This window comes from Equus caballus, chromosome 19 (genome assembly GCF_041296265.1).
Source record: "Equus caballus isolate H_3958 breed thoroughbred chromosome 19, TB-T2T, whole genome shotgun sequence".
Lineage (NCBI taxonomy): Eukaryota > Metazoa > Chordata > Mammalia > Perissodactyla > Equidae > Equus > Equus caballus.
The window spans coordinates 47472101-47497613 of NC_091702.1; the positions used below are offsets into that span (position 1 = coordinate 47472101).

General features: G+C 40.9%; 1 protein-coding gene across 12 annotated transcripts in view; it reads right to left on the reverse strand.

Moving 5' to 3' along the window:
* Positions 1-6479: 6479 nt before the first annotated feature.
* The window catches only part of CD86 (CD86 molecule), a 63151-nt gene continuing 44117 nt past the window's right edge, over positions 6480-25513 (reverse strand). For 3 of the 12 annotated variants that reach the window (XM_014732854.3, XM_070242727.1, XM_014732853.3), the window contains 5 exons: positions 23305-23661; positions 20702-21013; positions 17867-18019; positions 10372-10417; positions 6480-8208 (listed from right to left, as the gene is read on the reverse strand). In XM_014732854.3, coding sequence (XP_014588340.2) covers positions 8136-8208; positions 10372-10417; positions 17867-18019; positions 20702-21013; positions 23305-23661 — 941 coding nt within the window. In that variant the 3' untranslated portion in view covers positions 6480-8135. Of the gene's footprint in view, positions 8209-10371; positions 10428-15217; positions 15691-17866; positions 18020-20701; positions 21014-23304; positions 23662-25513 lie in introns of those variants that run through there. The other 9 variants (XM_005601938.4, XM_023623663.2, XM_014732855.3 and 6 more) reach the window with 4 other exon arrangements.

Sequence of the window (25513 nt, forward strand, 5' to 3'; positions counted from 1 at the left end):
TGACTTTTTTCCTTTTCTATTCTACTTTAACCTTGTGACCACCCCACCCATCTCTGAGTGAGTGTTCATTTTCTATTTCCCATCTCTCTATAACCTGCTTCTCAATTCCTGTGGTATCCAGCCTCCATCTCCCATGAGGGTCAAGGACTGTTTGACTTCTTTTAAGCTCTAAAATTATACGATTCCATCAAATGAGAGGTTTTATTTTAGTTAATAAGGGTGTCTACTAAAATTGAGGGGTAGATACGGGGCACACCTTTACCTCCTGTGTAGGGCCATGTGACTCTGTAATCTTGTTTCCTGTTGGCTGGGAAGACCTGGTCTGGTGTGAATACTCTGAAATAATGGGTTCTGAAGGCTGAGATGGGTGGGAGGATGATTATCCTGGGTGGCCAGAGGAATCTTTTTTAGGGAGTGAATCCAAGCCATACTTAGCCTGGGAAACTAAGGTTCTAACCCAGGAGGAGAAGGTAGTTGTCAGATCCAAGTGATGTGGCAAGGACTGTAGGTAATTGGGTGGTTGAAGGCAAAGCCAGAATGATTGGGAAAAGTTGACAAGTAGAGCATGAAACTGCCCAGACCAAGAGGTTTAGGACTAAGGCTGTGCAGAACATAAGAACACTTGGTTATTTGGTGGCTTGCAGTTCCCCCTGGGAAGCCTGGAGCTCCTCTATATATTGGCCAATGGTCAGAATCATGGTGCTTGGTGGGGAAGGAAAGTTTTGGGACAGGAATACATTCTTGCTGGAAGGGGTATTCTGTGATCCAAGGATATAGTGTCAATTGTATGCAGCCTGGGTATTGGTGAGCTATGTGGCCCAACAGAAGTAATGGTATTTCAGCCAGGGTTTAATGATGACCAAGAGTCCAATAAACAGAGAGAGATGGGGATAAATATTCCAGAGATACAGAATAGCATAAGTGAAAACCACCCAGGTAATACAATCTATAATTCAGAAGTGATTAGTAGCTAAATCTAGCAGGATCATGGTTTTCCAATATGAGAAGAGGGAGAAATAAAGTTGGTAAAGAGTTGAGTTAATTTCGAGTTACATTGTTAACGACTCTGGATTTTAGGCTGAGTCAATGGAAGGCTGTTAATGGAAGAGCCCTTGAAAACTTTTAATAGTGGAGTTCCAGATAAGATGGTAGATTAAACACACACGTCTAATTCCATTACCCCTGAAATCCCACTAAACCTAAAGAAAAAATTATTTTTTAATTTAAATGGAAAAATTTAATGAGTACAAGAATAGGAAAGTTGACAACAGTTTGAATCTGAAAATTAGATGGATGAGTGGTAACTAACTTAGCAAGGCGGGACAGCCAAATCTTACCTGTCTGTGGAGAAACCCAAGAAACAACCCAATTTATACCCCAGAATCATCAAAAGCCTCAGGAACCAGCAGGACTGGGACCCAATTGAGGGTGAAAGCTGAGGGAAAAGATGAGGACCAAAATAAGGAAGGTTGAGTAAATGTTGTTTGAAAAGCAGTTAGAGCTAAGCTCTCCTTTCCCACTCCACACCACCCCCTCTCCCACCCTGGCAGAGGTCTGGAGTTTGGTTCTGTAGAGAGGCTAAAGCAGAAAGTGTTTGAATTGGGAGACATGTCACACATTTGAGGGTAGAGTTACCATACTGAAAACACATGGATTAAGTAAATTTATGCATGCTGAAAAAAGACTGCAGAGACCCCAGCACTACCACACACACACACACACACACACACACACACACGTGCACATACAAACTCCTCTTCTCTCACTTGGCTCCCAAAATGCTGACAGCCAGACTTCCACCTTCCAGGCAAGATACCAGAAAAATACCAGCCCAAGAAGAAAGACCTAAAGATGGTTTCCCAAAAAAGACCCACCCAGATCCCTTTCTGTAAAGCTAAAGTTAACAAGCCCGTCCATAGACTCAGATCCTCCAAACAGATTTTTAGTTCCTCACTCTTAATCATGAACAGACAATCAAGGATGATCAGACATCTGAGGAATCTTCCAACATGGATGATGTAGACCAAAGTGAACAAACAGAAAGAAACAACTGGAAGGATACAGAGACAAGGGAGGAAGTATTAATCTTAAACAAGCAACTTATCATTAACATCTTCAGAGACTTAAGAAATGATATTGCAACCATTAAGAACAGACTCCTTGCAAAAAGAAACATTCAGAGAACAGAAAAGAACTCTTAGAAATTAAAACATGATAGCAGAAATAAAGAAATACAACAGCAAGTTTGGAAGATAAAGTTGAGGAAATCTTCAAGAGATAGAACAAAAGACAAAAAGATGGAGAAGAGGAGGGAAAGATAAGGAAATAGGAGGATCAGTCTAGGAGATCCAGCATCAGAATCCAACATCCTAGAATGAGAGGTTAGAGAAATTGAGGGGAAAAAATAATCAATGAAATAATTCAGGAAAATTTCCCTAGAGTGAAGAATATAAATTTGCAGATAGAAAAGTCCACCTCAGTACAAATCACAGAATAGGCATTTTGTTACAACATTTGCAAATGCTAGAAATAAAGAGAAGATCCTAAAACCTTCCACAGAAAAAGATAAGGAGTCAGAATATCTATAGATTTCTCAAGAGCAACACTGGAAGCTAGAGGCAATGGAAACGATTTCTAACCCAAAATTCTATATCAAGCCAAATGATCAATTCAGCGGGAGAGTGGGATAAAGACATTTTCAGATACACAAAATCTTGTTAAATTTATTTCCCACATATCTTTTCTTAGAAGGCTACTCATGGATATGTACCACCAAAGGGAAGGATTAAATAAAAAAAGACAAATATATGAAATGCAGGAAACAGGAGATCCAGTTCAGGGTGACTGCTGTTCACCAGTCCTAGGGTGTAACTTGTTCAGATTGGAGCAGGTTCAAAAATCTGTTTTAAAGACCGCGCAGGACTCCATTATCTGTAAGTATTTTTTTCCTGGACTAACAGGCAGACATGGTGAAAGCCGATGGAAGCTCATTTTTATTATAAGATCCCCAATAACATTGGCATATGGCTGAGACTGAAAACTGATACAATAGAGAAGTATTTTTTAATAAACAAATGGGACTACATCAGACTAAAAATCTTCTGCACGGTAAAGGAAATCATCAACAGAACAAAAAGACAACCCACCAAATGCGAGAAAATATTTGCAAATTCTATATATGACAAGGGATTAATTTCCAAAATATTTTAAGAAATTGTACAATTCAACAACAACAAAATGAACAACTTGATCAAAAAGTGGGCAGAGGATATGAACAGACATTTTCCATACAGATGGCCAACAGGCACCTGAAAAAATGTTCATCATTAATTATTAGGGAAATGCAAGTCAAAACTACTGTGAGATATCACCTCCCACCCATTAGAATGACTATAATTAACAAGACAAGAAATAACAAGTGTTGGAGAGGATGTGGAAAAAGGGAACTCTCATACACTGCTGGTGGTGCAGCCACTATGGAAAACTGTACAGAGATTTCTGAAAAAATTGAAAATAGAAATACCATATGAACCAGTTATTCCACTACTGAGTACTTATCCAAAGAACATAAGATCAGTAATTCAAAAAGATTTACGCACCCCTATATTCATTGTAGCCTTATTCACAATAGCCAAGAAGTAGAAGCAACCCAAGTGCTCATCAATGAATGTATGGATAAAGAAGATGTTTTATATATATATACACACACACACACACACAATGGAATACTACTCAGCCATAAAAAGATAAAATCGTGCCATTTGCAATAACATGGATGGACCTTGAGAGTATTATGCTAAGTAAAATAAGTCAGACAGAGAAAGACAAACACCATATGATTTCACTCAGATGAGGAAGATAAACAAACAAAATGGAATACTACTCAGCCATAAAAAGATAAAATCGTGCCATTTGCAATAACGTGGATGGAGCTTGAGAGTATTATGCTAAGTAAAATAAGTCAGACAGAGAAAGACAAATACCATATGATTTCACTCATATGAGGAAGATAAACAAACACAGATAAGGAGAACAGATTCGTCATTCCCGGGGGGGAGGGCACGGGGGGAGGGCGAAAGGGGCAAAGGGGCATATATGAATGGCGATGGATAAAAACTAGACTATTGATGGTGAACACAATGTGGTCTATACAGAAAATGAAATGTTACAACGTACACCTGAAATTTACACAATGTTATAAGCCAATATGACCTCAATAAAGTCATTTAAAGAAAAAGTATGTTTTTAATAACAAGAATTACACAAAAGACTGGTGTCTCTCAATCGTCTTAGCAAGAGCCTTATGTTTAGGTTGCTTAGGTGTAGAACAAAACCAAATCTGCCTGAATAAGGGGAAAAATATGCACACACAGATATTTATCATGTGTGTATGTATATGTATGTATAAGTAGACACACATTATATGCATGTATCTAATGTATACACACACTGTGCAGTAGTATAGTAGACTCGACGGTAGACTGAGATCAGTTGGATGGTGATTATCACATTCTCGGAATGAAGAAATAAGGGCCTGAACGAGACAAGAAGGGGTGGATGCTAAAGCTGGAAGAATAGTTGCCTATTCTTCCAAATGTGGCAGGAGGGTGGGCCGGGGAGTGGGTGCTGCGGGGAAGGTCAGAGGGCAGTAGTCAGAGATGACTCTGCTTTCTAGCCTGGGTTAACGAATATGAGGATGCTGAGTGGACGAGACTGGCTTCAGGATGGCAGGGGCAGGAGGGTGGATTGCAAAAGAGTAAGCGTCGGGGGCACCGTGGGAGGAGCTGGAGGCAGCAAGTGTACTTCACTTTTCCTCTGACTGAAAACTCCTTTTCGCTGGTGATATCACATGCCTTATCTTCCACAGCTTCTGGCCTTATGAAACAACGGCATGGTTTCTGGAAAACTCATTGAGGGTCCTCTGGAGGCGCCAACTTGGAGGGCTGAGGTGGTGGAGTGCAAGATACAGTGTAGGCACTCAACCTGCAACCAACCGCAATGCTGGCTCTTCTATGGCCAGAAAATACCAGGCTGGGAAATGAAGGGGAGGAGGGGGTGATACTTCACAAAATTTTCCCCAGCTTTGCCACTTACAAAGTTAGCGGCCTTGGGTAAATCACTTTGACCTCTCTGTGCCTCAGTTTCCTCATCAGCAAAATGGGCGGAATATCCCAAGACCTACATCACAGGTTATTGTGAAGATTAAAGGGGATAATGAGGTAAAAGGTTTAGAAGAGTACCTGGTACAAAGTAAACACCAGTAATGTTAGCTAGTACTATTATTTTACCCAATGACCTATTTTAACTTTTCTTGGCTTTCTTTCCCCCAAATTTGGAATACAGAAATTTCAGAGAATTTAACATACAAAGGAAGGATGTTTTCACCAGAGGGCATGTTAATGTTTTATTCAATCTTTAAACAAATAATTTTGAGGGACTATCTTAGGTGCCTGGGATCCGTTGGTGAAGTAAGACACATCCCTGCCCTCACAGAGCCCAGACAGTTTTCTTTTTTCCAGAATTTCCCTGGCTCTCCTCACATGCTATCTATCTATCTATCCACATTTATTTTTTTGTTTTGTTTTGTTTTTTGTTTTTGAGGAAGATTAGCCCTAAGGTAACTACTCCCAGTCCTCTTTTTGCTGAGGAAGCCTGGCCCTGAGCTAACATCCATGCCCATCTTCCTCTACTTTATATGTGGGACGCCCACCACAGCGTGGCTTGCTAAGCAGTGCCATGTCTGCAACTGGGATCCGAACCAGCGAACCCCGGGCCGCTGAAGCGGAACGTGCGAACCTAACCACTGCGCCACCAGGCCGGCTCCTATACCCATTTATTTATTTACTTTTAATTGAGGTATAATTGACATACAACATTGTACTCATTCTAGGTGTACAACACAATGATTTGATATATGCATATATTGTGAAATGTTTACTACAATAAGTTTAGTTGATATTCATCACCAAACAGTTACAAATTCTTTTCCTTGTGATAAGAACTTTTAAGATCCATTCTCATAGCAACATTCAAATATATAAAACAGTTATATGCATTTACTTTATAATCAAGGTATTTTCAAGGAATATTTTTACATTAAGCTTTTGTTTATGTACAATCACATAATTTTAAAATTACACAGTATGAAAGATTACAAACTGAAAAAGCAAGATCCCTTCCTTAACACTAAATTTCCCAGTTTCCCCCAAAAATGATCTCTCTTACCTGACTTTTTTATCTCTCATTACTGAAGTAAACATATAGAATCATGTACGCCCCCTTTCTTATCTGATGGTCAGGGGAAAGGGAGGAGGAGAGGGCGTGGGATGAGTCAGAGGTTTCCAGCCAGGGGGACTGGGGAAAGGGGCCTCCCGAGAGACGTTAATAGGAAGGGAGTACATCAGGAGGACAGAGTAACATCAGACTACAAGAGTTAAGTAGTACTGTTGAAGTAGAAGCAGAAAATGTAGACTTCTAAATCAATTTAATAAAAATTTATTGAAAACTCTGTACAAAACACGTTAGGAACCAGCAAAGTGCTTAGAACCTAATGAAAGCAGGGGCAGGGCGGAACACATAAATGGCAATATTACAAGGATGAGCATGGCTAGCACAGCTGTCTACAACCCTCTAGGGTCCTTTGCGTGGAGTAAAAACTATTTCTGTAGCTTTGGCCTCCACAAGTTCTCTTTCGGTTTGAACTGAGGCTGCTCCATCCCTTAGTGATGCTGCGTTAGAGCCAGGGTCTCCTAACTCATTTCTCCTGGGCTGGTATGTTCCTGGCCTATGTCCAGTTTTCCCATCATTGAGAATGATACAAAAACGGTCCTCAGACACAAGTTCGCTAGTCCTGCTCTGGGCCAGCTGATACCTCCTTAGGACATCTGCAGGCTAAGTCAGCCTCTGGAGGGTTTGCATCCTGATCCTCCTAATGCCACTCCAGCTCTTTCTCTCTTAGCAATTAGTTGAAAGAGTCCTAAGCCTCCTTCCATGCATCCTATTCTCAGGATGATGGCTCATCCTCCCCAGCTCTGCTTCCAGACAGAAAAAACATCACAAGAACTTGGGTATCATCAAAACCTCTCACCAGCCACCAGGGAAACTGCTGTCTGTCTTAAGTCCATTTGGACAGATTGTCCATGTGTGCTTGTTCCAAGGCTTGTTGAAGGGCTGGACAGACTGGACATTCACATGTATTTCTGTTGGTCAAGATCTTTTTTTTTTTTCTCTTTTGAGTATCATGGTCTCTCTGTCGGCTCTTGCACACTTGCCCCAGGCCATCACCTCCGTCATTTTTCTCAAGAAGAGAAGTAGGGTTCATGATACATAGTGCTCTCCTGCTTTATCCAATGCTCTCTGCTAAGGCTTATCAATAGCTTGTTGGGCAGGTGGATCCTGCTCAATATTAGCAACAGCTCAGATAGAAATGGCTCCAGGATCCAGAGTTGGTTCCATCTCTGTCTCTCCTAATTTTCCAAATTTTGAGTTGGTCTGCTCATTGTTGAGCACAGTAGGCCACTGCTTTCCTTACTGACCCTCACAGAGGGACAAGAACTCCTTAGCAGGGGGTGGACTCTTCTCAGGGCATAGTAATTACATTATTATAGTACACATTTCTTTATATGTCAAAATATTAATATTAACACTATAAAGGTTTAAAATATATAACTCCCAGCCAGACTGAAGAGGTAGGTATTCAGTCACAGGTATACAAGATGGAAGGAGGCGCTAAGAGTTCAGAGTAGATGAAATCCACTCTTCTAGGATTTGGGAGTTCTACATAAAAGACAATTTATAAAAGTAAGAAAAGAGGCTGAATTGCAAACATGAGGTGTTAGTCTTAAACATTACTCCTGGGCCAGGAACCAGTAAGGTGGGCTAGGCCCACAAATATACTCGGAAATGAAAAGAAGCAGTTAAAATCCGCTCCGGCCTGGGGAGCAGAGCTGGTGTTATGGGCAGGATTTCTCTTAGCGGGAGTCCTGGAGCCCCCACTATTATTAATGGTCATATTTTCTTGCCTTCCGGGAAGGTTTAGAGACAAGAAAAACATCAGCCAAAAACTGGAAAAAGAAAGCATATAAAAAATGGATAGTCATACGAATTTTACTCTTTAATTAAAAATGTGCAGTACTTTAGTCGCCTGAAGTCGTCTTCAAAATATTACCACCACACTGAACTTCAGCGGATATTTCAGGATTTTCTACTCTGGAAAAATAGAAAAAGAATGGGGTGAGATTTCACAGCAGAGCCACTTTCTTTTTCTAGATTTCAATGGTAGGGCAGAATATAGGGGGCTGTTAGAACAGCAACGAATAGCAAGGAGAAGAAATGAACTATTGACAAGAGAGGCGTTGTCCATGCTTCCTTCAATAACTACCTTTTATTTTTGTCTGGGCCTGCCCCTGCCCTTTGCTAATTCCTTGCTGCCTTCCCTCTGCAGCCTCTTCCAGACCATTTCTGAGCTGGGTCTACCAGCACAGGCAAGATTTCAGCACTGGGCTCACCATCCATGATTCCTAGACTCTCAGCGGCTGGATTATCCAGATAAGTGCTGGGCACTCTGGGGGGCTATGCACCTTGGGGTCATGACTGTGTCTCTGTGACCAAGCTTTTGACTTAGGGTTGCGTTGACCCTACGACTGTGTGGCTAGAGCCTTGATATTCTTGAGAGCCCAGTTCCTCAGTGGGGGTTGGAGGTACAGACAATCTGATTGTATCATGTTGTGAAAGGACTGAGCACCAGGAATCTTCACGTATTCCTTCATGCACACATTCATTCTTTCAACAGATATTTATTACAGTAGCCAAGATATGGAAACAACCTAAGTGTCCATTGATGGATGAATAGATAAAGAAATTGTGGTATATATATATATATATATATATAATGGAATATTATTCAGCCATAAAAAGAATGAAATCTTGCCATTTGCAACAACGTGGATGGACCTTGAGGGCATTATGCTAAGTGAAATAAGTCAGGCAGAGAAAGATGAATACTGTATGATCTCTCTTATATATGGAATCTAAAAATTAAAAAAAAATTGATCTCATAGATATAGAGAACAGACTGGTAGCTGCCAGACACAGGGGAGGCAGGTGGCAAAAATGGGTGAACTGTTTTTGTTTTGTGTTTTTAGTTTAAATAAATTGATTTTGTTTTAAATCCTGAAAACTAGAACTCTTAAAAAAGACAAACTAAAGCACTGTCCCGCATTTTGCCTTCCATAGCTCTTAATATGTGAACAAAAGATAACGTAAAGAACAAGATATACCCATGTCTCCCTATGCCATATTGAGGGGTGCTTAAGTGCTGTTCTTATTTGGATTTGATTATTAAAGCATCTAGCAAGACAACCAAATAAATGAAAAATAAGTAAAAATCAAATAAACAACTTATAACATTTCTCAGCTGAAAGGAAATGTAAGAGAAACTAAAGCCCTGATGAATGGCGTTTACTTTTCCCTGCAACTTCTTTTAACATGGTATATATTTATCAAACCACTAGAGTGTAGATTCTATGAGTAAGTCCTATCATCTCTCAACCAGTAGACACCAGGAAAATGATAACTACAGAAAATTGTTAGGATTACAATAAAGGCTGCTTTCTGTAGATTCAAATATATCTGCTGCTGCGATTTCATAATAGAAAAAAATGTATTTATTGAGCAGCTACCAAATGTCAGGCATTGTGCGAGGTGCTGGCAGCACAATGCTGAGCTTAACTGACATGGTCCCTGCCCTCTGCAGGGTTCAGTTTAGTTCAGTTTATAGAGTTTAATCAGATAATTACACAAATATGTAAGTATAACCTGGTGAAGAAAAAGCACAGGGACCCACATGACACTCTAACAGGCTGACATAATCTACTTGGGGAAGGGTTTTTAAGAAAGTGCAGCTCGAGCTAAGGTCTGAACAATGAGGTGAAGGAGTGGCAGAAAAGCATTCCAAGTCTAGGGCACAGCAGATGCAAAGACACTGAGGCTAAAGGGAGCCTGTTCTCACTCCTCATTTATTCATTCTGCACATGTAGGACACCCCCTGGTCCAGGCACTGTACTAGGTACTGGGGTTACCATGGTAAATAAGATGCAGCCATGCATACCACATCAGATCCCTTTGGTACTGGTTTTTTACTTGACCATGACTGAGCTTGCCACGACCCTTGGGCAGTGTGCATTGGACACCCTGCCCTCCATTTACAGCTAGGACATTTCCCTCCAGGTCCTAACTAGTCTCACTTTCCTTTCCCTCTCCATTAGTTCGTGTTTGTTGGGATCTCAGCATGCCTCAGATTGAAGCCTATTCAAGCTTCTGACCCTCTAAGGATCGTACCTCTTTCAACAATGTTGTTGGGTCAGGACTCACCTTTCCTCAGTCTGTTCACTCTCTTTCTCCTCCACTCTGATGGTTTCTGAAAGAGACTAAAACAACATCAGAAAATATATTGCCCATAGATACTAAAAGAGGGAAAGTTTGAAGACGTTCCAAAGTCCTAAGGACTCAGAGAGAAATCACTGTGGCCTTAAATGGGAATAGATGGTTACTTGATGCGATTTCGGGGGGACTGAGAAGGGGCTCCTTGCATCCAAAAAGTAAATGCTTTCCTTTGCTCAGGGTGCCTTAAGTTCTAATGCTGGAAATATGTTTTTCACCTACAGCTCTATTCTTTGCTAAAATAAAAATACTGCTGGGAGGGGTAACGCATTTAGTTTCAGCTATCATTTAGTGATTGGAAAAGAGTTTCCAATCCTTTTCTGAAAGTAAGGTTTAGGAGGAGGAGGAAAAGGAAATCTTAAAGATGTTGACGCCTAAATGGCTTAGCCAGCTGGCGTTACCAGATACTACACAATATTGCATGGATGGGCCCAAGTGGGAAATCTCTGGCTGGCTAGACCTCCCAAGCCTGAGCTGCTATTGGTATGGACTTAAGTACTGATGCAGCCTGGGGTGGAAGTTCCTCAAGGCTGACTAATGTGACAGTGTTATTGTTCCATGCAGAGCCTCACAGCAAGGGTATCCATGGAGGCATTTAAGGACTACAGGAATCCACTCAACATCTCTGTTGGTTTTGAACACTTCCTATCATTGGCAGTTCTCGTTTGTGTGTATGTGTGTACATTTAAAAATAATCAGCTTTAGGGGCTGGCCCCGTGGCCGAGTGGTTAAGTTCGCGCGCTCCGCTGCAGGCGGCCCAGTGTTTCGTTGGTTCGAATCCTGGGCGCGGACATGGCACTGCTCATCAGACCACGCTGAGGCAGCGTCCCACATGCCACAACTAGAAGAACCCACAACGAAGAATATACAACTATGTACTGGGGGGCTTTGGGGAGAAAAAGGAAAAAATAAAATCTTTAAAAAATAAAAAAATAATCGGCTTTATTGAGCTATAATTAATACACAACAAAATCCAGTCATTTTCCATATAGATTTTGGTGAGTTTAACAAATGCATGTCATGTAACTACCACCATAACCATACATATGATGTAGAACTTTTATATTTAGAACATTTATGCAGATGTAGCACATTTATATAAGCCCAGAAATTTCACTCCTGCCCCTTTTCAATAAATCCCTTTCCCCAATCCCATCCCTTGGTAACCATTGACCTGCTTAATGTCGCCACAGTTTTGTTTTTTCTAGAATTCATTATAAATAGGACCATATGTTGTGTTGTCTTTTTGTGCCTGGCATCTTCCACTTAACATAATGCTTTGGAAATTCATCCATGTTGTTTTATGTCGCCAGCAGTCCATTCCTTTCTATAGCTCGGCAGTATTCCATTATATGAATATACTACCATTCATTTACCCACTCCCCAAGTCATGAAAATTCTGGATGCCAGGTTTTCAGTATTAGGAAGAAAGCTGCTATAGACATTTGTGTGTGTCTTTGTGCAGACATTTGTTTATATTTCTCATGGGTAAATATCTAGGATTGCTGGGTGGTATAGCAGGGCATGAGAATTTCATTTGCTTCACAGCCTCTCCAACACTTGATACTTATCAGGCCATGTTAGTGGGTGTGTAGTGGTATCTAATTTTAGCTTTAATTTGTTATTTCCCTAATGACTAATGATGCTGTGACTGTGTGACTGTGCTTATGGCCATTTGTGTATTTTCTTTTGTGTATTATCTGGTCAAGTCTTTTGCTCTCCACCTTTTGTTAAATGGATTGTCCTCTTATTACCGAGTAGTAATATATAATTATATATTCTGGATATAAGTCCTTTATCAGATATATATTTTGCAAACATTTTCTTTCAATCTGTGGCTTGACTTCATTTTCTTAAAAAAGTCACAGGACAAAAGTTTTTAATTTTGACGATGTCTGGTTTATCAATTTTATCTCTTTATGATATGGTTTGTGCTTACTGTGTCCTCTCTAAGATTTGCTTAACCTAAGTCACAAAGATTTTCTCCTGTTTTCTTTTGAAAGTCTTTTAATTTTAGCTCTTGTATTTAGGTCTATGATCCATTTCAAGTTATTGTTTTGTGTATTTAGATTCATATTTTTCTATGTGGATCTCTAACTGTTCCAACATCGTTTGTTGAAAAGACTATCCTTTCTGCGTGGAATTGCTTGGCACCTTTGTCAAAACCAGTTGACCAAGTGAGGTTATTTTTGACTCTCCATTTTGTTCCCTTGATTGATATGTCTGTGCTTTCATGAATACCACACTGTCTTGATTACTACACTGTCTTGATTACTACAACTGTATAGTAAATCTTGAAATTAGATAGTATAAGTCCTTCATCTTTGTTCTTATGTTTCAGAACGCTTTTGGCAAGCATAGCATTTAAATTTCCACATAACTTTTAGAATCAGCTTTTTAATTGCCACTAAAGAGCTTGCCAGAATTTTGATTGGTATTACATTGAACCAATAGATTAATTTGGAGAGATTAGGATCTTAATATCTAGTCTGCCGATCCATGAACATGGCCTATTTCTCCATTTATTTAGGTCTGCTTTAATTTCTGTCAGTAGTAACATTTTTTAGTTTTCAGTCTATAGGTCTTGTACTTGTTTTTAAAAACGTATGCCCAAGCCTTTAATGTTATTCGATGCTATTGTAAATGGTATTAAAAATTTCTCTTTGGTGTCCAGTTGTTTGCTGTTAGTATATGGAGGTATAATTGATTTTTGATTTTGTGTATTGACCTTGTAGCCTATGACTTTGCTACACTCAATTAGTTCTAATAGCTTTTAACGTATTCCTTAGGCTTGTCTACAAACATGATCATGTTATTTGTGAAAGAAAAAAAAAAGACAGTTTTCCAATATGTATGCCTTTTATTTCTTTTTTTAGCCTGGCTAGCACTAGCTAGGACCTCCACTGCAGTGTTGAACAAAAGTAGTGAGAGTGACATTCTTGCCTTATTCCTATCTTAGGGTGAAAGCAACCCGTCTTTTATCATTAAATATGATACTAACTAAAGGATTTTGGTAGATGTCCTTTGTCAGGTTTGGAATTTCCTTTGTATTCCTACTTTTATGAGAGTTTTTCTTTCTTTCTTTTTAAAAATTCTGAATGGGTATTAATCTTGCCAAATGCTTTTTCTGTGTCTGATGACCTGATCACATGGTTTTTCCTTTTAGTCTGTCAATTTGGTGAGTTTTACTGCTCGATTCTTGGATGCTGAACCTACCTTACATTCCTGAAATAAACCCCACTTGACCATGATGTATCATACTTTTAATATATTGCTAGATTTTAGTTGCTAATTTTGTTAAGGATTTTGGCATCTATGTTCACAAGGGATGTGTGTAGTTTTCTTTTCTTGTAATGACTTTCTCTGGGGCCAGCCCCATGGCCAAGTGGTTAAGTTTGCGAGCTCTGCTTCAATGGCCTGGTGTTTCACTGGTTCGGATCCTGGGCGGGGACATGGAACCGCTCATCAGGCCATGCTGAGGTGGCGTCCCACATGCCACAACTGGAAGGACCCACAACTAAAATATACAACTATGTACTGGGGCAGGGCAGTTGGGGAGAAAAAAAAGTAGGGGGAAAAAAGATTGGCAGCAATTGTTAGCTCAGGTGCCAATCTTTAAAACAAAAACAAAAACAAAAACAAAACCTTAGCATAATGACTTTTTCTAACTTTGGTATCAGGGCTCCCCCTGCCTTCAGAGCAGCCTGGAAACTGAGTTCAGGCAGTCAATTGGGGGCAATCATAGGGCTCACCTCATCTTTTCCCTTCCTCAGGGACTATAGTTTTCTGCAGCCTGTTGTCCAAAGTGTTTCATTTATTTTGTCTGATTTCTAGTTGTTTACAGCAGGAGGGCAATTTCTGTAGCAGTTAATGCTTCATGGGAGGAAGGAGAAGTCTATGTCTTCTATATAATTTTAAAAGAGTTTTAATTGTTAGAAAAGTCTCTCTTATTTCCTTATACCTTCTTATAACCATCATCCATTGAGATGCCCTTTGGAGCCACAGCTGACTGTGACGTTTGTACCCTATGGCAACTCATCAGATACTTGAAAGCAGCATGGTGTCCTCCCTAAGACTTTTTTCTGCCTAAGCATCCTCAGTTACTTAAGCTATTTCTTATCTGACTGAGCTTCCAGACACTTTATAAATCTGGTTATGTTCTATTTTTGTCAAAGTTCTTCTTAACTATAGTGGGGTTTATAGCTGAATACACTATTTCAGATGCCTGCAGACCAACACAGAATAATTATATTAGCCTTTCATCCTCATCCTCATCATTTCAAGAGAAAAAAAAAAACGCTTCTATTTTAAAATGAAAGCAGATAATAAAAAAAGCCGATTTTAAACTTTTGAACTCAATTACAAATTTAGCATTTTGAAGGGCAGATGTGATGATATCACCAACTTTCCGTTTTTAAGCCCCGTGAAGGTTTCTGTTTAAATGGTGGTTAAAAATGATTTATTTTGGAAAAGACATGTGACCTTTAAGAAATCATTCCTGAAAATGCTGAAACTCTTCCAAGTTTGGTGGAGTGGGGCAAGTTGTAAAAACTGTTGGTTGCTGGGGCACTATTACATTCAGATTTCAGTCACACAAGACCCATTGAGGAAGTAAAACTTCAGGAGGAGCTATTTTGGTCTTTCTCTCCAATGGGTGAGCTGATAGGGTAACTTCTGATTGGGAAAAGACCGTAATTCAAGATTACAATTTCTCATGCCTTAGCCGCCCTATTTGACATAACAAAAAAAGAGAAGAGAGATTAGAAACCAGCCAGAATAACCATGGCATTTCCCTTTTATTCATTTAACAGCCTAAGCAGGGTAAATATGTATGGTTGAGGCATAGAAAAACTATAATTACTGAACAAACACTGGAAAGGACTTTTTATGCCAAGTCAGTTAGTTTGAGGGCTATCTCCTCTGAGAAAAAGGACTAATATTGGGTCAGGAGGAATCTCCATTGTTGCAGAAATTCCTACTTGTGTCTCTGTGGCTGGATCCTGTCTGCTTCCATGTCTGTCTGTTGGCAGAATTTGGTTCCTTGTGGTTGAAGGACAGAGATCCCCATTTCTTTTCTGGCTCTCAGCTGAAGGCCATTCCCATTTCCTGGCTCGTGGCCCCTTCCTCCATCTTCAAAGCCAGCAATGGTGGGTTGAGCCTGTCTCAAGCTTTGGATCTCTCCTCCTTTCATCTCATCTTTCTAACCCAGCTGGCAAAGGGTCTCTGACTCATGTGATTAGATTGGTCCACCTGGATAATCCAATCATCTTAAAGTCAGTACATTAGGCACATATGCAAAGTCCGTTTTGCCAAGTAGGATAACATATTATAGATTCTGGAGTATAGGAGGTAGACATCTTGTTAGGGGCATTATTCTCCCTATCATATAGCCCATGCTGGAAGTATTCACAAAGCAAGTGCAGACATTGCTGAAGTTACAGAACCCAAATTTACAAACATTTCATATCTATGTGGCATGGTTATTTGGTACATCTCCCTCCCTCCAGTGATATCAAGGCTCTTCTCTTTGACCAAACTCACTGGCACAGGTAACTGACCAAATAACTTTTTCCCACCAATATTCTTTATCTCCTTTCTTGGGGGGGTCATACATATATACGCTATGATCTCTTGTTGTCTTCTGCCTTTTACTACTCATATCTCAGTTTGACCATCTCATATGCACACACATAGCTTTTTGAACCCCCTCCCAACTTCTCTTATGTGTATACACACATCCTCTTTAACTCCCTTATCTAGTCTCCTGAATTTTTCCGATTGCCTCTTGGGGGAAGAAACATTCTTACTCTCTTTTTCTCCATCCTTTCTTCTTTGTTTCATTTGTAAGATAATCATTCCAATGTGAAAGCAAATTTAGGAGACAGCTTATTCCCAAGCTGAAGGTTGCTTTTGCACATTTTTCTAAATGACAATGACATTCTAAATTCTAAATGACAATGAGATCAAAAGAAAGAGAAGCTCAAAACTCTCGCCTTGAAAAGTCAAAACCTCAACAAGCATGACATAGCCAAACATCTGACCCTGTGCTCTGAATTTACAGTTTTACATCATAGAAATCTCTCAGCACATCCTGCACTTTGGCAATTTGAATGGCTCTGCCATACACTTTGTATCAATTTATTGAAATATGAAATTTATTGGGTAATCATGCCCCAATTTCCTGTTTTTAAAATACAGCAGGATGAAATGAATGACTGCTAATGTCATCCATCTATTTTCTAGATAGATCTTAAAATCAGTACACTGAAATCTTAAATAAGATGCTGACCAGAAGCATTATTCATCTTGTGTTTTTATCATAAGTAAGAAGGTTACCTTAATCATTAGCACCAACCAAACTTCTACTGGAGGCAATTACTGAGGTAGAGTCCAACCTTGTCTTACAACTTCATCCAAACCAGCCCAACCCACAAATGGGCATGGGATTATTATAAAGTCAGAGACTACTTGGCCTCCCATTAAACACAATGCTACTTTTGCGACAGAATGAGGAGGCTGCTTGATGCAGTGCTACTCACAACAGCAAAACTAAGGGAACAACCCAAGCGTCCAACAATGTGGAGTTGGTTAAATAAATTAAAGTGTATCCACTTAATGGACTATCTTGCAGCCATTCAAAAATGATGCTGTAGAATGATAATTAATGACATTGAAATTTTTCTTGCTACATTTAGTATAAAAAAGTTAGAAGACGGTACATGTGATATTATCCAAATTGTGAAAAAGAGTCCTTATAATATTATCCCACTTATGGAAATGATACAGATTTATTTAGACATAGAAAAATCTTGAAGATATGCACCAAAATGTCATCTGCATAGTCATTTTTTTCTTACTGGTGGAACTATAGGTGATTTTTATTTTTTGTGCATTTGGTAATGGGTGTGTAATACTTGGTAATCAATAAAAGTTAAAATTACTTTTAAAAAGTCAGTGGGGAGCAATTCATTCAACTTATTTCTCGGGCAACCTAGACTTTTAGAGATGAGAAGATAAATCTGATGGCCATCAAATCTTCCCCTCCCCCCATCCAGTATCCCTGCTTGAATACCACTAGGTCCCTAATCATTAACATTTAGAAATGTTTTCACCGTTTTACTTCATGGAATTCTCACAGTAACCTCATGAAGTGAGGTAGGTAAAGCAAAGAATAATCAGCTTTGCCTGGAAACCCAAAGAACATTTGTAAACCTTAGGTTAGAAATGCCTTTTCTAGAAATCCCCAGCAATATTATCGTCAGTTGAGTCCCATCTATATAGGCTCCAAACCCTGAAGGAAAACCTTTTCCTCCAACCACTTGCTGACTTTTTGCCAGTCTGGACTCAGCCAACGAGCTCCAGAAGGCAGCTGATCAGGAAGCAAGCTGCAAGTGATGCTCTGCAAAGAGGACAAGCAATGACTCACCACACTCATGAGAGGGGCCAGGCTGCTTCTTCTTCCATTTCCTTCGTGTTAAAAGCAACACCATCCCGCACACAACGATCAATATTAGAAGTAGAGCTGTAATCCAGCGGATGTGGTCTTGTTCATGCCGGGCTTTCTCACGTGGCTTTGTACCTAGAAATGACAAGTTTTCAATCAGCCAAGAAGGTGGATTACAAAAGGTTTACAATTGCTGCTGTTCTCTTTATTTACATGCCAGCATCTCCCCAGGGTTCTACTGCCAGATGAGTCTGAAATCCACGATATGAGGCCATACAAAGTCCTAGTCTTAGGACCTCAGCAGCTAAGAACCAAGCCTGTGCCTCTGGCCAAATGCCTGGACTGAGCTGCCTTCCTTTCCCAAAGCGGGGATGACAATGACGGTGCTCTAGAAGAAGAGTGTCAACTTGGCCCTTAGTTCTGGAATCTGGGTGAGGTCCCCATGCTGAGGCTGTGAATGAGCCGTTTGTGTGCGGCCCCGCTTCCTCAGCCCCCTAATCCCTCCACCCACGGCCCTCTCTAGGTCAGGCTTGGACACCTCTCACCTGGACAAATATGACAGCCTCCTCACAGGCCTCCTCCCTCTAGTTTGGTTTCTTTTTCCTCCTGCACAGCTTTCATCAAGTCTCACCTACTTGAAAACCTTTGTCATCTCTTCATGCCCTGAGGCACCAGGGTCAGAATCAGCTCCAGGGAGGTCAGGACTTACTTCCTTGTATGGGGACTCCTAAGTTTCTAGGAAGTCGAAAAACAAGCTTCGGGGGGAAAACTTAGAACTGAGTGGCCCACTTTATAGACATTTACAGGAACAGTTCTAATAGTTAATCTCAAATTACAGGAAAATGGAACCAACTGACCTCCTATTAGCTTAGCTGCAACTTGTGGACACATACCCTGTTCCTGGCACATTAGGAAAAGGAGCTGTTGGCATGGCAGGCTATATTCAACACTTTTTGAATCTGTCCCAGTTTACCCACTTGAGCCTGTTTGGCATTCCCAGTGAGGGGGGTTAGACTTGTTAACATGGAGACTGTCACCTTTTGATACCCAAAAAGGTTCCTTGACTCAGACTCTAACCTATCACTGATCATCCCGTAGGGTAGGGACACAGAGAGGCAAGCCCTGTCTTCCTGAGGCAGCAAAAGCTGAAACGTTTCTGAATATGGTGGTAGCTGGGAAGGATTTGGCAGTAGTTGAGAAGCAGCAGAAAGGTGAGCCGTGATTAGGGTATCATGGTAGCCAGGTCTTGTTCATCTGTAGATTGTAGGAGCCATGGCAGAGGGCCCCAGGCCATGTCATGTGTGGTGATGTTGGTAGCTCCAAGGAGGAGCTGAACTTCAGGGGTAGCTTGCGAGAGGCTTCTATCAGGCTAAGAGAGGCTACAGGAGAAACAACCAGGATAGGCTGGGCAGCCTCACCACTTACTGGACTCTCAGAGGCAGAGGTGTCTGAGCAGAAGAAAATCGTACCAGAAAAGAGGATTGGCCCACTGGTAAAGCTGGCTGGTCGGGATTGGCCCCAGAGGCTGTCCATAAGAATATGTTCATAGGCTAAGGCTAAGTTATGTTTGAACGATGACATGCCAGGAGTGAGGAGGCAGCAAAGCCAGAGGATGAAACAAGGAGCTCGATGAATGCCTTAGAAGAGGGCACACCAAAGGGCCAGAGCTGGGGAGAGGCCAAGGCAAGCAGAAGGCTTGGGTGGGGAGAGTAGTCAGGATCAGAACAAGAAGTGATGGGGGCAGCATGGGTGCAGAGTGCCTTTATTCCACGAGAGAATCTTACAGTTACTGCTCCTCAAAAGTGGTGTCTCAAATATGGATGCATTCCCTCCAGGGCGAAGACTGGACTTTAAAATGGCAGGCTCATAGATACTGCCTAGTTTCAGCCCTTTGCTCCAGCTAGACTGGTCCCTGTGCTATGCTGTCAACATGCCACAAGCATTTCTGCTTCTGAGGCTTTCCTTGACACATGTGCACTGATGCCCACTACCACCGCCTGTGCCCACATCAGATCCTGCTAATTGATTCTGGTCCTCCCACCTTCTAAGCCTGGATGCTGTGTCAGAATTTTCTTTCTCTTCAGGAAGCCACCACAAGTTAGAGTCCCTGTCATCTCTTCACCACACTTGTTAAGCTCAATTATTTCTTCTCTGGTGTGAAAAGTTCTCACTTCCTTTAGGAAGCCCTCCCTGACCCATAAGGAACTTGCCCACTCCTGAATGCCTATAAAACTGATTCTCAGTCACTCTTGTTTTACATTTAGTCACATATTTCCATGGGATATAATTTATATTCGAATTCAATCTTTTTAAAATCCAGTTTTCCATGAGTGTACATCATGGAGTTCTGACTATTGGAAGGTCCTCAAAGGCAGAGAGCATCTCTTACACCTTTTAGTTTTCATCCCTGCAACCAACAATGTCTAGAATGGTTCTGAACTCATAACAAGTGCAGTATGCATGGGATATGTGTGTGTGCGTGTGTGTGTGTGTGTGTGTTAATCAATGGAAGGATTCTAGCCTGGAGGAATCCTGCATTTTCTGACCTAAACTTCAAAATCTTCTATCCAAAGGTGCCCTAAAACTGGGTCAGTTTCAGGGCTAAGAACACGCTTCCTCAAGTGCAGCATAGGTTCACAGCCTCCTGGACCTGAAGCACTCAGATGAAGCGGGAGCCTTTTGTCTGGGTCCTTCCTAACAGTATCATAAAATGGTCCAGTTGGAGGTTTCTTGGTAAGCAGGAGACATTGGATGATCTGCCTTAACCATTTGTACATGATACCTGATAAAAGAAAGAGTCTTGGGAAGCAGCTTTACCTATATTGTAAGGTGGAGAGAGAATCAGTGTCTCCGTTGGCTCAGGCTGCAGGACACAGGAGATGCTCACATTGTTTGTTTCAGGATGGAATGAATAAGACATGCTGATAGAAACGTTGTACAGTTCTGTGATATTATTTTGAGATTTATTCATGACAGCATCATATTTAGTCGTTGAATTCTCAGTTTGTACTGAAAAATACATCTTCTTAGGTTCTGGGTAACCTTGGGTAGATGAGCAGGTCAAATTTATGATGTCAGAATTTTCTGTTCTATTAGAAATTAGCATGATTTCAGGTTGACTGAAGTTAGCTGAAAGCAGAATAGAGATACCAAAAAAAAAAAAAAAAAAAAAAAGAAAGAAATCAGTCTAAATTTAGATGTATCTAGAATAGGACAGCAAATAACTAGGTACTTGATCTGGGAACTCACTTGGGGCACACCTGGGCCTCAGCCCATGGTGAGAGTCACATAATGATCTCATATTTAGTTTTCAAGAATGGAGTTTGGGGCTATGCTTACTTCCTGCTTACCCAAATCAAAGAGGTACTCTCTGAGCCACAGGAGAGCTGAAATTGAGTCACCAAAGATTTACAGTGAGGCCACTGTTCTAGGCAGTGGGGTCTTGGGAAGGAGAAGTGGTCTGACTTTAGGACCCAAGTGTCGCATGGGATACATTCCAGCTCACCAAACTAAGACAGCAGGAAGGAATTGAGACCAAAATCCCACCAGGAATTAACAGAGTTCATGGTACTGGTATCTTCTGGGCTGTATCTTCCAGGAACCCAAGCAGGGTGATAGTACGTGAATGGATGGGGGTTTTGGATTTAGAAATTCAGTACACTGGTTTTGGGTAGAACTGTCAAGGTGTCTTCATCATATACTATAAGATGAAGGCCAAACCCAACCATTTTCAGGGAAAATATATGATCTTGATAAACACAAAGCTTCTCTTGCCTTGCTTTGCCATTCAGATTATTATGGCTGTTGTGGATGCCTGGCACCTAGTCCTCTGCCAGCCGAATCCCTTGTTCTTCTTCCATCGTCACTAGGTGGTTTGGAGATGTCTACAGACTAATTTATAACTTAGCATATTATTTCTAGCACTTGAGTGATTTGCATGCCATCTTTACAAATTTTGCTATATCAACACACTACTTAAGCACTCTTCTTGTACGAGCAGAAATCACAGGTTGGATACGATAGTTATTGTTTTCCTAATACACATTAAAATATATTTAAAACTGCTAAAGTAAAAAAAGATTGTGTCCCACCTAAGACACACCATGTTCCTCAGTGGTGCCTGGCCACACTGTGTAAGCATCAATTAAGCGCTTGGTTAAATGTTCCCACAGCCCTGCAGCCTAGTTTGAATCACATAGGGCTTAAAGGGAGCAACTCTCCCTTCTATTTCTACTTGTGCCTCTGCTTTACTCTGTAGTTTCAGAATTGATGTTGATCTGCCTTTTCCAGTTTCAACAAAAGTTAATCTGGCTCTAGTAACCCCATACATGGGTATCTACCCTAGAGAAATGAAAACTAATGTTCACACAAAAACTGGTACATGAATGTTTACAGCAGTTCTATTCATCATAGCCTAACACTGAAAACAACCCAACGTCTTTCCATGGGTTGAGTGGATAAACAGTAGAATGCTAGTCAGTAATAAGAGGGAACAGACTTTTGATACATGTAACAGCTTGGATGAATCTCAAAGGCATTATATTGAATAAAAGGAGCCAGTCTTAAAAGGTGACGTATTGTATGGCTCCATTTATGTGATGTTCTCAAAAAGACAATACTGCAGGATGAAAAGACAATACTATGGATGAAAAACAGGGGTTATGGTTATGGAGAGGGTGTGACTATAAAGGGATAGGATGGGGAAATTCTTTTAGGCTGATGGAAATGATTTGTATCCTGTTTATTGTGGTGGTTACATAAATCTATGCATAAGTTAAAGTTAATAGAACTGTATACCAAAATAAAAATAATTAATTTTACTGCATTATAATTAAAAAAAAAACCTGTAGTGAGATCTAGGTTTTTTAAGGCCTGGAAAAACAGAGGAGCTGGTTTCCAGTTTTTGGATAGTGTGTGCTGGGTTATTTCCCTCCTGTCTACTGGGCTCATGGTTGGGCAGAATACAACTAATAAGTAACCATCAGGAGGTTGGAGGGAAAACCCAAATCAATCAGCTATCACCCTTGCTAGCAGCTCCAGGCAAAGTTTTAGTGGGTGAGAAATTGTGGACCAAAGGAGAAAATGAATGTAAAAGAGATTTGAGGCCTATATGGTTATTTAAACTTAGTAATTGCCAAATTATCCATGGTTTTCACTTAGCCACATTACCTTTGGTCAGTTAGCTCTATTTTGTCCCCAAGGCAGATTCTTTCTGATCCTTCAGAAGCAAACTATAAAAAGTACAAAGGACTTTCAGTTCCCTACTCCCAAACTCTGCATTCCCTTCAGATGGACTTCCCAGAAATGGCGGCCCTCTGCCTTCTCTCGACAGGTCCCCTCCTCCCAACACCAATATTTCTCTGCTCATTGCAGTCTCATTTGAGAAGGCCAGGGATCTGAACATGCCATTGACTACATACCAAGCACTGATAGATCAGAACTCATCTGGTGGGCGGGAACCAGTCCTTTGGGCCCTTTATGATGGATGTAACATTGATACAAGCCCTTGTCCTGGATCTGAACATTGTAGAGTTTCAGGGTCCAACTGTCCTGGTCAAAGCTTGTGCGGCCTTTATACTTGGGATGAACATTGTCAGGGTTCTCTTTGCCTAAGTATAGCTCATACAGAACCAACTTATCCTGGTTCTGCCAAAATAGTACCAGCTCATCCAGGCTTATGTTTTGCGAGTTTGGAAAGAGGCATGGCAGTTCTCCAGTCTGGTTGAAATACGCTTGGCTCTTTATCGAAGCAGCACCTAAAAAAGGAAAGGTGGAGACTGGGGAAGAAGAAACAAGAGGAACGAAAATAAAACAACTCCATTTCTCTTTATACAAGACCCCGATGCTATCTTATCAGTAATGATATTGAAGAACTAGATATTAAACTCTGCAACTGTGCTTACAGACTGGCACCTGGAGAACAGGACTTTTGTCCTCACTCTACTACTAACTAAATGTGTGGCCTTATAAGAACTGCTTCTCCTCAGTTTTCTTATCTGTTTAATGAAAGGATGGACTAAATGTTCTAAAGATCTTTCCAGTACTATGGTTCCATGAATTTCAATCCCAGAACAGGGAAAACCAACAGAGTTAGACAACTCATTCGCCCCTCTGTTACCCTCCTGTACCCTTCCATTCTCTTCACCGTAGCTGTTACAGGTCCATTACTTCTACACAGTCACCAAAAGCTCCCCTTGCCCCTCCCTTCCTCCTTATTCCTTAGGCTGCCATAGTGAAAAGTCTTCTGATAATGGTAACAAATTTGATATTGCTTCTTTCATTATGCCTCAGTAGTTGGGGATCACATTGAGTAATATTTTTGAAATTCAAATAGTTCCCTTTTAGAGCTTTCCTCATGACTGCTCTTCCCATGGCCAGCTCTCCCAAGGATATAAAACAGTTTGGAAGTGACACAAATAGTCAACCAATTCCTCTATTCTCAGTGACCTCTCTAAGCTCTTTCAGGGATCAGAAAGAGAACTGGGTAAATATAATGGCTGTTTTGGGATTGTGGTAGTCAAAGACCATTTAAAGTACATGAATGAAATTCTGGATATGAATCATAGATGGGAAGGTGAGGATGTGTTTTTGGAGTATTGGGGAAACCCCAGGTGTCACAAACTTGCTCTTTCCAGTATGCATTGCCCCTGGAAATTTTCACAACCCCTGGAGGACATGCTGGGAGAGTTCAGAGAAAAGCTTTCATCCTTGAGGGCATATTGGAATTTGTGGAAGGGATTTGGGCCACCAAACTCCTTAAATGTGATTGATTATAGGGTTTTTGTAGGACCTATTCTGGGTCACAGAATTACTTGATTCTTGGCCAAGAAAACAAGTAGTCATGGTGAGAAGTGCAGGGTGAGGGTGGAAATGCTGTTTCTTAGTTAATGTGAAGTTAGACGCCACCTTGGGGAGGAAGTGACGGTGGGTTCTAAACAAAGCTTCATCATTCAGGACTTCAGTAAAGGATGTTGACATTAAGGAGAAAAGGGGAAGTAGGCTGGTGAGAGAGGTGAGAGGGGTTTCATTTGAGGTGTTCTTTGAGGGGCGGTAGGAGAAATTAAATTGATCTAATCCATGGGTTTCTCCTCTAAGAGGGAGTAGATGGACAAATAGTGAGACGCACTTGGCAAAATTGAACTGTGTGCAGAGTGGCCCGGTGAGAACATATAATCAAGCGGGTTGGTAGCGGTCTTGAACTTTAGGGGACGAGGACTCCATGCATCAGTGAGTGTTGGCACAAGTTTGAATCACTGATTGTTACATTATGCTCACTAGAACCCTGTAAAACACTTGAAAGTATAAAATGCAGCATCTGTACAGGATGCATTCCCATATTGGAGGGCAGTGGGAAATCTACCTGGGTACCTGGAACAGTGAAAGGGGGACCTTAGGAAGCTTCACTGCATTCACTAATGACCTTACAAGGCAACCCTGGGGCTCTTGCTATGCCTTTGCTAAACTCTGAATGATAACGTAACAGTGCCACCTACTGTAAAAGCTTCTAGCAGCTAGCCCTGGGGAAACTCATTCTAGTTTTATGACTAATTTGCCATATGATATAGGGCAGATAACCTAATGGAGAAACCAAACATATAGTTGAAAATTCTGCCAGTTAACGGTCAACGT